Source organism: Galeopterus variegatus, unplaced genomic scaffold (assembly GCF_000696425.1).
Source record: "Galeopterus variegatus unplaced genomic scaffold, G_variegatus-3.0.2 Scaffold4565, whole genome shotgun sequence".
Lineage (NCBI taxonomy): Eukaryota > Metazoa > Chordata > Mammalia > Dermoptera > Cynocephalidae > Galeopterus > Galeopterus variegatus.
In genome coordinates, this window is record NW_007730676.1 from 62,158 (window position 1) to 76,956 (window position 14,799).

The 14,799-nt window shown below is 37.9% G+C and overlaps 1 protein-coding gene and 1 long non-coding RNA gene across 4 annotated transcripts in view; one reads left to right on the plus strand and one right to left on the minus strand.

The window, feature by feature from the left end:
- Positions 1–2,748: 2,748 nt before the first annotated feature.
- Positions 2,749–14,799, minus strand: part of OPTN (optineurin) — a 46,575-nt gene continuing 34,524 nt past the window's right edge. Inside the window, exons 11-14 of one of the 2 annotated variants that reach the window (XM_008587841.1) lie at positions 14,234–14,392; positions 9,249–9,379; positions 8,018–8,097; positions 2,749–3,371 (exon numbers count right to left, since the gene is read on the minus strand). In XM_008587841.1, the coding sequence (XP_008586063.1) occupies positions 3,244–3,371; positions 8,018–8,097; positions 9,249–9,379; positions 14,234–14,392 (498 nt within the window). In that variant the 3' untranslated portion in view covers positions 2,749–3,243. Of the gene's footprint in view, positions 3,372–8,017; positions 8,101–9,248; positions 9,380–14,233; positions 14,393–14,799 lie in introns of both variants that reach the window. The other variant, XM_008587840.1, reaches the window with a different exon arrangement.
- Positions 9,391–11,126, plus strand: LOC103603347. Of its 2 annotated transcripts, none has more exons than XR_551607.1 (2): positions 9,391–9,622; positions 10,921–11,126. It is a non-coding gene; the product is annotated as an uncharacterized LOC103603347 (long non-coding RNA). The 2 variants fall into 2 exon arrangements; XR_551608.1 differs by having other exon boundaries at positions 9,391–9,497.

Below are 14,799 nucleotides of genomic sequence, written 5' to 3' on the forward strand. Positions count from 1 at the left end.
AAATCAGTTTGTTAACATCCACTAAATAACTTGTTGGGATTTTAATTGGAATTACATTGAATCTATAGATCAAGTTGGAAGAACTAACATCTTGAGGATATTGAGTTGTCCCATCCATGAACATGGAATATCTCTCCATTTGTCATATATTCTTTGATTTACTTCATCAGAGTTTTGTAGTTTTCCTCATACAGATCTTATACATATTTTCTTAGACTTACACCTAAGTATTTCATTTTTTGGTGGTAATGTAAGTGGTATTGTGTTTTTTAATTTCAAGTGACAATTGTTCATTGCTGGTATACTGATATTGGTAATTTGTGGCTTCTCTCTTTTTCTTAGTTAATTTGGCTAGAGGTTTATCAATTTTATTGATCATTTCAAAGAACCAAAAGCCTTTGGTTTTGTTGTTTTTCTCTACCAATTTCCTGGTTTTAATTTCATTAATATCTGCTTTAATTTTTTTATTTATTTTTTAATTTTTAATTTATTTTATTTGTTGAATCAAAATTGATTATACATATTTTTTGGGTTGAACATTGAGATATATTGATTAAATCAATATTACTAGCATATATATTGTTACAAATCATAATTATTCTTTATGGCCCTTGTTCAATCTCTCCCCCTCCCCCAATTGCCCTAGATGTCTTCTCTCCTTCTGAAAGAATAATGGTTACTCTGTTAATTTGTTACCTAAATGATCTGTCCAATGCTGAGAGATGTGATCAGGTCCCCCAATATTACCATAGCAGATGCTTCTTTTGTCACTCTGAAATGTCACTCTCTCCAGAAATCAAGCACAGCACCTCGGGGCCCACCCACGGACCTGGGGCATGGAGAAGGGGAAACAGGAGTCACTGTTCAAGAGGTTTTAGTCATGTAAGATGAAGAAGTTCTAGAGATCTGCTGTACAAGATTGTCCATATGGTTAATAATACCATACTGTACATTTACAAATTTGTTATGAAGGTAGATCTCGTGCTATGTTTTTTATACTGCACTCACACAAAAAATTCCTATGAGGTATGGTTACCTGGTAACATGGAACAGGGTCTTTAAAGAGATATCAGACTAAACTAAATTGGATAAGGCATGCACAGTTTACAGGCTGTTTAACAAGCTGGTTGATTCCCTCAAAACGACAGCTTTAATTTAAACTGGCCATATGGACTTGCCTTTGTTTGTAATCCTTCTGATGATTATCAAGCAAAAGACTTGGTCACAGGCATAATAAGCCCATTCACGTTATTATTTCAGGGTCTGGATCTGCTGGATATTTTTATTTGAACAAAACAAAAGGATTTCCCCATAACTTAAATGTGAAACCATTTGGTTTATTCCTCTGTCTAGGATGCTACAGCAATCTATTTTCTCCAGTATAAAATGGTAAGAAAAAAATTTACACTAGAAACCATAAAAAAGAAATTAAAAGCAAATTTCCATAGTTATTTTAGAAATGTGCTTAACAAATATTCTCCCTAGGGTGGGATGGGAGACTCTTTTAATCAAAATTACTTTGAATTTGTACAGTGTGCTCTCTTGGCATGAAGATATAATGAACTATTTTGATTCCTGTTTAAGTATGCATGTATATAATCGAGTGTGTCTAGAAGAGATTCTTATGACAAATCCAAACAAAGGAGATCTTTTTATTTTCTTTTAAAACAAAAAGAACCTATGGGCCAGCCTGGTGGAGCACTCGGTAGAGTGCGGCGCTTGGGAGCGCGGCGGCACTCCCGCCAAGGGTTTGGATCCCATATACAGACCGGTCCGCTCACTGGTTGAGCGTGGTGCGGGCGCGACACCAAGGGTTGCGATCCCGTTGCCGGTTGCGGTACGGGCGCAACACCGAGGGTTGCGATCCCGTTGCCGGTTGCGGTACGGGCGCAACACCGAGGGTTGCGATCCCGTTACTGGTCATGAAAAAAAAAAAAGAACCTAGATGCATAAAGACACTGTTTACTTTTATGGCTGGCCCAGTATTAGCTAGTCTTGGTAAATAAATACCTATTTATTCATCTCCTTAGCACAACATGTATTGGTCTCTAGTAAAGGGATTCATTCATTTTCACAGAATTAATAAAACATATCTAACTATTAAGCTTATTTAAGCCAAATAAGCTTAATACAAAAAATGCATACTATAGGGCCGGCCCAGTGGCGCCGAGGGTTCGGATCCCACATATAGACCGGTTCCCGCTCACTGGCTGAGCGAGGTGTGGGAGCAGCACCGAGGGTTGCGATCCCGTTGCCGGTCCTGGTCCGGTGCGGGCGCGACACTGAGGGTTGTGATCCGTTGCCGGACACGAAAAAAGACAAAAAAAAAAAATGCATACTATAAAATTAATCATATATGAACAATGTAAAAGACTCATAAGCAAAATTTTGTTTTGCAATGACTATATTTTTGTGATTATGAAGATATAACCTGATCCAGGAAAACAATTTATGGACATCTGTTCTTTCTAGAGATTAACTATCTACTGTACAAGCCCATATACCTGTAGTACAATGAAAGACTGAAGATAGCTTCGTTACATTGTGAATGGTTATAAGAAGTCCAGTGAACCTACTGGTATGTACTTCACATATGCCAGTATTTTTTTACTTGTCCTGATATTAAGTAAAAGCTCATCGTGCTCATAAGAAAAGAGCCAAATAATAACCTTGGTACAATTACTATGACTACAATAAGACTACAACACACACACACAAACACATAACTTCAAATAGATCCACTTTAAATTGATGAAGAAAAATAACAACATAATTTATTTAAAAAAAATACTCCAAAGACATTTTTCTTGATTAAATATGTGACTCCTTCTCATTACCTGAGAAGTTGTGAAAAAGGAAAAGAAAAGAAATCTATGACCATTTCATTTTTCCTGCCTCCTTAAAAGGTTCTTAAAATTTATCAGTGAAGTTTCTTCCATCTAATCACATGAACTCTGTCACATGATGTCACATGCTGATTAACCGCATGAGCAGTGAGGTTGCAGAAACAAAACAAAAATATACTGAATTTATCATCAGAAGAGCGGTAGTTAAGAATTCTATTTTGAGGGTTTATGGAAATCCACAAAAAGCACTCTACTTAAAACAGACACATTTTCTTTCTCCTAAAACCAGCATAATGAGGCAAAATATTTGAGTGAAAGCAAATAACACAAAAGTACAACTCTTGGAGGAAAAAATCTGACATTTACCAACAGCTTTGGAAAGGTGAGACATCGACACTTAGATGATGCAATCCATCACATGGATCTGTAACGTGTCTATGTCGGGCAGAACTTCTCCACATTTAGGGCAAGAATGAACTGGAATATTCTGCTGTTGCAGCTGCTGCCAGTTCCTATCCTCTGCTCCTAGGAATAAGCATGAAATGAGATGACATTCCATTAGTTCCATCCTGCAAACGGTTTTATTTGATTTTAATAACAGATGGTTAATTTCCATATCAGTTAAACTTTATATCAATACCTAGTGGGACACAAACATAGGTGCTTGGTTTTTAACTAAAGTCATTACTAAGCACACAGAGAAAATCTCCCCAAATATTACCTGCTTCCTTACTATTTTAGGATTTAAACTATTACAGGTTCTAGGTATGTGAAAATACATGGTTTCCATTTTGGATACAGGACAATACATATTCTACTAAAAACTAGAACACTGGAGAGGAGGAAAGAGATGAGTAAGGATATAAACAAAATAAAAAAAAAAAAAAAGGAATATGGAGAGAGAAATCAAGAGAGCACAGGACAGGTGGCCTAGAATAGTATAAACCTTCTTTTCAGAGCTGACAAGCTCATTTATTCAGCAGATACTTTTGAGCTCTCCAGGATGAGAGAGACTGTGGTGTGCTTGGGGATGTACGTGGAGGGGAAGCTGGCAAGAGAAAGTGGCAGGGGCACGTGGCGAGGTGAGTGTCAGGCACAGGGTGTCTAGCAGGAATAAGAGAAGGGCCCCTGACCCAGACCTCAGTGCAGAAAGCCCTCTCAGATGAGATCAATTACACATGAGAGGAGCTTTGAGAACAGGGGTTGTCCAAGTCATGTTAGTGATGAGAGACAAGTGAAGAACGAATCCTGCCATTTCCCTGATTTTGGAGTTGTGCTGAGGTTCAGGCCTAAATTACAGAATGTCTGAAATAAGCCCTGACTCTAGGTAGATCCTAGATCAATACAAACTGCTACCAATGCTAGAAAGTACTTCTGGCTCCAAACATCTTTCTAATCTACCTTTCTGGACCGAGGCAAACCATTTTGGTTTTTTAAAGTCACAGTCTAGACTCTGGTTCATCTTCCAATTTTGGAGATGATAGGGGAGGTAATCTGTAACATGGTTATTTGCTTCTAAGTACATTTGAATGCAATAACATGTAAGTCTATTAGAGATGGTTTGTGTTCAGCAAACTTAAGAGGCATTTTTGAATAGATATATTGACCATAAAGCATGATTTCTGAGGCAGGGAGCTTTCTAATTGCTTAAAGATCAGAGGCCAGGCAGCTTTTTCTGCAAAGGGCCAGAGTGTACATATTTTAGGCTCTGCAGGTCATGTAACTGCTGTCACAACTCCTCAGCTCCGCCACTGTAGGATGAAAGCAGCCACAGACAAAATGTAAACAAAAGGGCATGACTATGTCCCAATAAAACTTTATTTATAAAAACAGGTGACGGGCCAGATTTGGCTGGTGGGCTGTAGTAAGCCAAACTCTGCTCTAGATAACAACCAGCCACTTCTCAGGGACTGTTGATTCTTCACTTTAAACTTCGTTCCCTCTGTCTGTGCCTTTCTTCTCATCCTGGTCTAGGTTTCCAGACCCCTACTCATGCTGCTGGTGCAGTCTGCTCACGCGTTCCCTCTGCCGCTTGGCTCTTCTCTCTATAAGACTTAGTCATTTTCAACACACCACCCTTTTCTGCCTGTGCCCCTTTACTCTCGTACCACATGTCTCTAAATCCTAGCTTCAGGGTCAAGCTTAAAGTCACATTTCTTCAAGCCTTCTTAGCTGCCCTGGCCCCCAGTGACCATTTTTTCGTCTATCCTCAGCACTGTTCTTTCTCTTACTGACGTGCTACCTTGTACCATGAATTCATCTTTCATGTGCACATCCTGTCTCCCCAACTGGACCATAGCCCTTGAGGATGTGACCATGCCTCTTTCTGTCTCCTAGCACTTAGCTGAGTGTCTGGGACAGAGTACTTAAATGGTTGCTGACACAACAGTGATAAAATATATTGAGAGGGGCTGTTGTTTAAAACACTTTTGTTAAAAAACTAAAAATCTTAAGAGAGTCCTCTGTTTGGAATATTGTTTTTTATGAGAAACTTATTAGGATAGTTAAGACTAAATTTACACTCTGTGAAGATTTTTAGATTATACACATAAGTCAAAGACTGACCAGTTATTTACTTATATAAACAGGTATTTGCCTTATATAGTTAAAAAGAATAAAAATCTTCCCTTAAGAAATCTAATGCAAAAGATTATCTTTTTTGACCCATGACTATCTGGTAGGGCACTTCTAGAAATCAGGTCTGTATTTAAAATCAGGATAGAGAAAATGTCTAGCACCACTCAAGTGGGTAGATGCACCTTCCAGAGAAGAACACAGCTTTACCCACTAGTGTTGAAAAGTGTCTGAACCTAAAATTGATGTCAGTTGTTACCTCCTCTGCATATGTGTCATGACTAATATGTTTATTTTTAACCTGAATTACTACCTCTAATATTTACTTTAACCTATTTTTTCCTATAAGAGAACTTTGGTGGGTGGTGGGCAAGGGGGGAGATGGGAGGTAAAATGGATACCCAGAGGGCCGGCCCGTGGTTCACTTGGGGGAGCGTGGTGCTGACAACACCAATTTGAGGGTTCAGATCCCCTTACTGGTCATCCTTTTTTTTTTAAAAAAAAGGGATATCCAGATAAATTCCCCAAGATTTAACAGTTCATTATATATACTAACATCATTTCCTTGCTGCTGCTAAGACTGCAGCTCTATTTCAATTGTCAGTTGTTATGTGAAAGGGACTTAGACTGGTCCAGCATAAAAAAAAAAAAAGAGTTAAAGAACTAGTTTTATGTGAAATCTAAGATGGCATCCTAAACCCAGACTCTTCTTAGTAGCACTGCCATTAACTTTTTTTTCTAGCTATGTCAGCCTTTGATCTTTTGAATTGTTTTTTTTTATATCTAGAGTCAAGGATAATACCTCCCTTTCAATGATGCATTATAAGATAGTGATTTATTATAAATTATAGAACATTATTAGTACTGTATTAAAACCATGTGATAAATACAGCACCGCACTTTTAAGAAGTGTCGTGATCAATTTCGCTCAGGGACTTAAAATCCGGACACAGTACTTAATTAAGTGACAATCTACTATGTGTAGTACCCTGCAGTGGTCAGAATCAGATAACCCTGGCTTCCACTGCCAGGTCTACCCCTAACTAGCCCTGAGATCCTGGGATATCTAACCTTGTTGAGTTTCAGTTTTGTTTGCATTAAGGTGATAATAAATACCTCATAGAATTTTGTGAGGATCAAATGAGATAATATGTATGAAATGAGATCAGCACAGTGCCAGCACATAGTAAACTCAATAAATGGTAACATTATTATGTGTGCAACACCAAGCAGCGGGTGAAGATATATGCTCCAAGAGCTTAGCATTTAATGGAGTGCCTAAGTACATATTTAGAAAACATAGATACTTATAAGATAGCACATAAGTACTAAAACAAAGAAATAAAGTACTTTGGAAGGTCAGGAGGGAGATGATTCATGGCAATGGAATTTGAAATGGGTTTTAAAGATTGGTAAGGGCCGGCCCATGGCTCGCTTGGGAGAGTGTGGTGCTGATAGCACCAGCACCAAGGGTTTGGATCCCTATGTAGGGATGGCCAGTGGGCTTACTTGGGAGAGCGTGGTGCTGACAACACCAAGTCAAGATCCCCTTACCGGTCATCTTTTAAAAATAAAATAAAATAAAGATTGGTAAGAGGTCACTGGACAGAGACTGCAAGCATACAGGAATATGCACGAGAAAGGGCACCTATGTGAGGACACTGCATGCAGTAGGTTGAATGTGTCCCCCAAAAGTTCATGTGTTGAATGCTTGATCTCCATTATAACAGTGTTTGTGTTCAGCAAACTTAAGAGGCAAGAGAAATGGCAGGGGCACTTCTGTCACATGATGTCACATGCTGATTAACCGCATGAGCAGTGAGGTTGCAGAAACAAAACAAAAATATACTGAATTTATCATCAGAAGAGCGGTAGTTAAGAATTAAGAGGGTGGGAAATCCATTTATGGTATATGAAAGGTGGTGCCTTTAAGAAGTGATTGGATTGTGAGGTCTGTATTCTCATAGATTAATCTGTTCATGGAGTAATGGGTTAATGGTTTAATGGGTTATTGGGTAGCAGACTGGTGGCTTTACAGGGAGGGCAAGTGAGCACATTGAAGCGCTCTTCCCATTCCTGTCCAGTGATATGCATCGCCACAGGAACTCTGTAGTGTTCCTACCAAGAAGGTGGCCCTTAACCAGATGTGATCCCTGGACCTTGGATTTCTCAGCCTCCAAAACTGTAAGAAATAAACCTCTTTTCTTTATGTATTACCCAGTCTCGGGTATTCTGTTATAAGCAACAGAAAACAGAGTAATACACTGCATAAACATAACATGTGCAAGTACTACAGGATTAGGATGAGTTGAAAGGGAGGATTCAGTTTGGCTAATCTCTGCAGGAGAAGAGAGTGAGACAAGGCTTAAAAATTTGGCTATGCCAGGCCTTATCAGGTGGGGTAAGGATTCTGGTCTGAATTCAGTAGGTAATGGATAGAGATTGGAGTACCAACTGTGGAAACAAGATTGATGACAGCTAAATTTTTGATAGCTTGATTTGGAGTTCATTGTATAGACTTTAGAGAAATTTTTCTCTTAGCATCTTCTTCCTAGGATATTGTTAGTCCTGAAAACCAAGAACCACGTGTGACTCACCTCTTTGAACGAGGTAAGCCTGCTGGTCGGGGTCACTTGTTCTCGCACCATGACGGCTCTGCATTTCCATCAAGGACTGCCTACTGGGATTAAAAGCAACACAACATGTGATGTTCTACAACCTTGAAACATAACAATATGAAGCAGTCAACAGAATTATGAGAAAAAAGTCAAAATACAATTCCAAGGTTCATAAAAACCAGAACTTGAGACTAATTAGAGTTTTAAATACTATTGGCACCAGGATACTATGTAATAATAGTAAATAATTAAGATTTTTAAAAATCAGTTAGGAAATAACCAAACTGTCAATTGACAGGGGAATGGATTAGAAAAAAGTGGCATATTTCTAAATCAAGACTCTAAGCAGCAATTAAATACAATGAATTAATTGTGCATATGTCAACAGAGTTCAAAGTCACAATGTTATGCAAAGTAAGTTACAGAATAATACCTAAGTGATCATTTTGTAACTTAAACACAGAGAAATCAATATTATCTTAAGATATTGTGTGTGGGTGTGTGTAAAAGTATAAAATACATGGGGAGGTTACTCACCAAATTCCCATAGTTCAAGGTAAGAGAAGAGAGGGATATAACGAAGGGCAGGGAACAAAGGAGACTACAACTTAACCTACACCTCCCTTTTTTTCCTTTAATAAAAAGTACTTAAAGCAAATAAAAGAAATGTGAGCAACTGTCAACTCAGGATGGGGTACGCACTAGTGTGTGTTATTTTATGCTCTGTATTTTTCTATATCTTATTTTATTTTTTGGCAGCTGCCTGTACAAGGATTGAACCCTAGACCTTGGTGTTATCAGCACCATGCTCTAACCAACTGAGCTAACCAGCCAGCCCCTATTTTTCTATATTTTAAAACTTTCTCAAAATAAAGTTTTAAAACTCAACAGTAATTTTTAGCAGTATTTTCTTTTAATACATATTAGAGAATTCAAAGTGTTACGAGTATTTTGTTCATGACAGTGGCAAGACAGGACATCAAGACACATAATGTTCCTTTTCACAGCTTATCAGAAAGCAAGGAACTTGGTAAGGTTCCCACAAGTCTGTCAAGCTTTGTAGTAAGCCAAACTAAGTGTCAGGAGCACGAATGAGTGAAGTGGACACAGAGTGATTCGTACAGCTCAGATTAGAAATATCTCTGGCAGTGCACCTCCTATACAGCACGTGCTGACGTGTGTGCCAAGTCTCCCTCTCTCTTGACCATACCTGCCTCCATCCTCAAAAACATTATTCTCTTTCAGCAAAATCGCCAGCTGCAATGCCAGCTGCTCCTTTTCTTCATGAATCTTCTCTCTTGCTTCTCTTTCGGCATGAAAATCAGAACAGTAAACCTCCATCTGTTAGAGGAAAAAATGATACAGAAGTTTCTGTCTAGACGAATGTGGGTTCTCTGCAGCCCTGTTTATGAGGTGAAGAGGCAGGGCTGCACCCTCTGATGGGCCTTGTCTATGAAAGGTACATATTCCGACGAGAAACCAGCACAACGACCACAACTTTCCAACCACATTCGAGCAGTAGATCCAAGTTGTATGTGTGCGTGTACTTGAAGCATTTAGAACCCTGCAACCACACCGATGCAGGTGATTTAAATACTGTATGTATCATCGATTTGGTAAAATTCTCTGGCCTCTTTTTTTTTTTTTCCAAATAACATTCAGGATTAATTTAATACAGTAAATGGCTTATTCACTTTGCCAGGTATATTTATGGAGGCTGGTCTTAAGCCAAATTTAAAATAATAATAATAAATAGATGCTATGTATTGAGTTCCAAACATGTATGAGGTCCTATGGCGGGTGCTTTATACTGATTGTCTTATTTCACCTAATCAAAAGCCCTAGGTGTGTAGAATTACTATCCTCATTTTAATCTTGGGAAAACTTGCTGAGTGGCCAAGTCAGCATTTGAGCCCAGACTGAAGTCCATTTATCATGGGGTCTTCTATATACCAAGTCACTTCCATGTGTGGTCTGCAGCCTCCAAGGTGGCTCCAGTGATTCTCAACTCTTGGTATTCACAGCCTTGTGTGATCCCCTCCCACAATGAATAGGCCAACCTGTGTAACCACCAGGGTCCTGCAGAAGAGATGGGGTGTGGCTTCTGAGACTAGGTCATAAGAGACATTGGCTCCTGCCTTGCTCTCTCTTGAATCACTCACTCTGGGCTGCCATGTCCTGAAGGCACCCAAGTGGCTCTCCTGAGAGCCCCACATGGTGAGGAACTGAGGCCACCTGCTGACAGCTATGTGGGTGAGACATCTCGGAAATAGACCTTCCAGTCCTTTTTGAATGCGGCCTCATGAGAACCCCTGAGCCAGAACCACCCTGCCCTGGTGCTCCTGGATTCCTGACTCTCAGAAACCATTTGAGAGAATGAATGTTTATTGTTTTCAGCTGCTAAGTTTTTGGGGTGATCTGTTTACACAGCAATGGATAACTAATACACCATGACAGCAAGTTCTTCACTGTTATCAAATTACAAAGGGAAAACAAACCACTTCATAGTAAATTGAGTGAAGTCAGCATAATTCTAATAGCACTTTTTAACTTTCTATGTTTAAAATTAGTTTTTCAGATTTAATGGTTCTAAGATACAAATTAATATCCATTACTTTAAAAAGTAAAATTAATTAAAATCTAAACATTCTATCAAAACTTTAATCACAACAAGTATGTAACAGATCATTTTAAGGGCCTTCCTATCAACTGTGAGCGATCCAGCTGGTATCATTGATGATCATGGACTTTTTGAGTCAGACCTAAAATCGAGCTGGAGTCTCACTTCTATCACTTATTAGCTTTAAGACAGTGAGAACAGAGTCTTTGTTTTGTCCATTTTTATATTTCCAGCAGTGAGAATGGTGTCTTTCATTTTACAGGTGCTCAAAAAAGAATTGTTGAATGAACAAAAGGACATCCATCAAGACAGAGTGATTGTCTGTACACAGAATGCGGCAAAAACACATGACCACGTGAGAGCAGAAGAACCCAAATACATGAGTTACCAAAGCAAAGGAAATGCTATAAAGAGCTTAGAGAACACAAGTTGAGATTCTATCTGTAGAAATAAAACTAAAGGCGTTAAGTACTGATCAACCACTTCCATTTCGCTGGGGTCTGCCACTCTGGGCAGCTGGTAATAATGAGTATGTATGAAGGGAATGACATGCTGTTGACATTATTATATTAAAAATAATCTGTTTACTTCATCAGATTGGCAAATGTTTAAAAGAATGATGCAAGGACGTGAGGACACAGGAGCTCTCGTCTACTCTGGTGAGAGTGTTATTTTGATCATGTATTTTTGGAAGACAACTTGGTAATATTTATTTAACTTAAAAACAGGCACACACGGTGTAACCATTCCACTTCTATATCTTAATACTGATTCCACAGGTGCCCAAAGACATACTTACAAGAATGTTCACTTCAGCCTGCTTGGCAATAGCAAAAATATTGGTACAACCTAAATGTCCATTAGCAGAGGACAGGCTAAATCTATCACGATAATACATACTTTAGAACACTATGCAACAGCCCAAAATAAATTAGAAAGAACATATAAATAAATTAAAATAACACATGGCTGAGTCAGCATGGAGAGATGTCCCAGATATATCATGGGTGAAAAAGTTGCAGTACAAAAGGTATAGTGTGATCCAATTTTTAAAGAAGCAAACAAAAAAATATAGACAGAAATCCATTATACACTTGCCAAAATGGAATTTGGGGGAGTTGGATTTTTATTTTCTACTTTCTACATTTTTGTATTGTCTAAAAATTTTGTTTTATAATGAGTAGCACTGTTTGCAAATTTAAACAAATCTAAAATATTTTCGTACCTAATTATCCTAAAACTTCCTCTGAGATCGCTAGTTACTTAGAAAGAAAAAAGTCTCCCTCCTTTTTTGTGATTTTACATCTCACTCATAAATTTTCCTCCAAGAACTCACTCATCAGTATCTAGAGTGAGCCCAAATAGTCGCAATGAGCCAATCTTACACAAATTCTTTCAGAGAACAGTAAAAGTAGAAATGTACTTCAACTTGTTTTTGAGGCCAGTACAATCCTGATATCAAAACCTGACAAGGACATTAGCAAAATGAAAATTCCAGTCAAACTTACTTGAGGATGTAGATACAAATCCTAAGCAAAAGATGAGCAAACCAAATCCAACTATATAGAGAGAGAACAACTGAAGAGATTCAAGGTTTGTTTAATATTAAAATAAATCAATGTAATTCATCATATTAACAAACTAAAGTGAAAACAAACATAAAATTATCTAATTATAGCAATGTATGAAGAAAAAATATTTCCCAAATAAAATTCAACATCCACTCAAAGTAATAATTTTTGGCAAACAAGAAAGAGAAAGGAATTTCCTTAATCTGATATCAAGCCTATAGCAAGCATCACATGTTTAATGGTGAAATGTTGAAAGTACTGCCTGAGACTGGCTGCAACATACTGTCTCTACTACTATACAATATTGTAGTGGGGGTCCAAGGCAGTGTAACAAGAAGAGAAGAAGAAACAAAAGAAAGAACTGGAAAAGAAAAAGTAAAACTGTCATTATTCAAATGATGTAATTATTAATGTACGAAGTCCAAAAAATTATTCAGAAATATTAGAACTAAAACGTAAGTCGAGCAAGTTTGCTGCATACAAAGTCAATATACAAAAATCAACTGTATTGTTATACAAAAGCAACTCTTATGAAACAAAGTTTTTGAAAAATATACCATTTATAATAGCATCATAAAGATATAAAATATCTAGGAATAAATCTAATGAAAGTTGAAAAACATTACTGAGAACAGGTAAAGAAGACATACCATGTTCATGGATTGCAGGAATAAATGTTGTAAATATATTAATTCTCTCCAAATTGATCTATATATATTCAATATAATTCCAGTCAAAACCCCAGTAGATTTTTTTTTGTGTGAAAAATACCAAGCCGACTCTTAAATTTATGTGAAAATGAAAAGGAAAGGAAAATCTAAGTCCTCCTGAATACCAATGAGGTAGGCAGACTTACTCATCAGGTATCAAAATTTTTGATGCTTTATAATAAATCAAGACAGTGTAGTAGTGAGCAAAGATACACGAGTAGACCAATGGAACAGTGTAGAGTCAAGAGACAGACCCAGGCATAAGTTGACACATTTACGATGAAGAGGGCAGCAGAACACTTAAGAAAAGATGACTTTTTAATAAAAGGCACCAAGTCAATTGCAGATTCATATAGGAAAAAAATATGAATCTTTACCCTTACCTCACTCCTTACACAAAAGTCAACTTCAGATGGTTTGTAGATCTTAACAACAAAAGTTTTGGAAGGCAACACAGGAGAATATCTTTATGGCCTTGAGGGAGTAAAAGTTTCTTAAACAGGACACAAAAAGTACCAATCATAAATGAAGACTGATAAATTGGACTATCCTAAGAAATTTTGTTCATCGAAAGACACTTTTATGGAGTGAAAAGGCAAAAATAACTGCCAAGGGCTTGTGTGTGGAGTATATGCAGAACTCATAAAATCAAGAAAAAGTCAGGCAAACCAAAAGAAAAATGGGCAAAGTCTTCTCAGGCACTTTACAAAAAAGAATACCTAAAAAGCCAATAAACACTAAAGTCCTCACAGCCATCAGGGAAGTGTAAATTAAATGAAAAAAAGTGCAAATAAAATAAAATAAATTAAATTACCTGCCAGGGTGGCTGAAAGTAAAATGACTGGTAACACACGTGTCGGTAGGATGCAGAGCAATGGAAACTCTCTGTTGATGGGAGTGAACATTGGTGCAACCACTTTGGAAAACTTTGGCATTACCTGTTAACACTGAGAAATATGCACAGCCTACGAACACACAGTGCCTCTCCTAGCGTGTACCCGACAGAAATGAGAGCACATGTGAACAAGAGACATGCACAGAAATGTCATACCAACTTTAATCAAAATGCCACCAACTGGAAATAACCCACCTGCCTATCAATAGTAGAACAGATAAATAAAATTCATTGAGCTGTGTACTTAAAAGTTTGGTGCATCTTGAACATGTTTCAATTGAAAAGTTTTTAAAAATTCATTGGTGGAAAAAAATAAAATAAAACAAATATAATTTAAGCACCATGACTTTCCATTTGAGAATGTGGTCGGGGTCAGCCTCACTGAGGCCTGTGTCTCACCTGAGCCCTCAGGACAGCCATGGTCTCCAGGTCCTCTTCCTGCTTAGCGATGGTCTGCTTCATCTCATCCATCTGAAGCTGCTTAGAAGCCAGGGCCTTCTCTGCCAGTTCCAGTTTTCCATTTAGTTCCTGAAGCACTGTCTTATCTACTTTTTCTGACTGAAAAGGACAACTTTATTCTAGAAATGTTTTAGAAATAATTCAGCTACTTTAGTAAAACATTAGATAAAAGTTTATTTAAAAAAAATTATTGACTCGGGCCGGCCCGGTGGCGCACTGCTACAGTGTGCCACTTGGGAAGTGCGGCGGCGCTCCCGCCGAGGGTTCAGATCCCACGTGAAGACCGGTTCCTGCTCACTGGCTGAGCGTGGTGCGGGCGCAACACCGAGGGTTGTGATCCCGTTGCCAGTCAGTAAAAAAGACAAAAAGACAAAAAAAAAAAAAAAAAAATTATTGACTCTAAGCTAGTCTGTTAATTAGCAATGCTAACTTACTCAGAAAGTTGCAGTCATTTAACTTATGGCTTGCAAATAATAATTCCCTAATTTAAAATAATAATTAAAAAA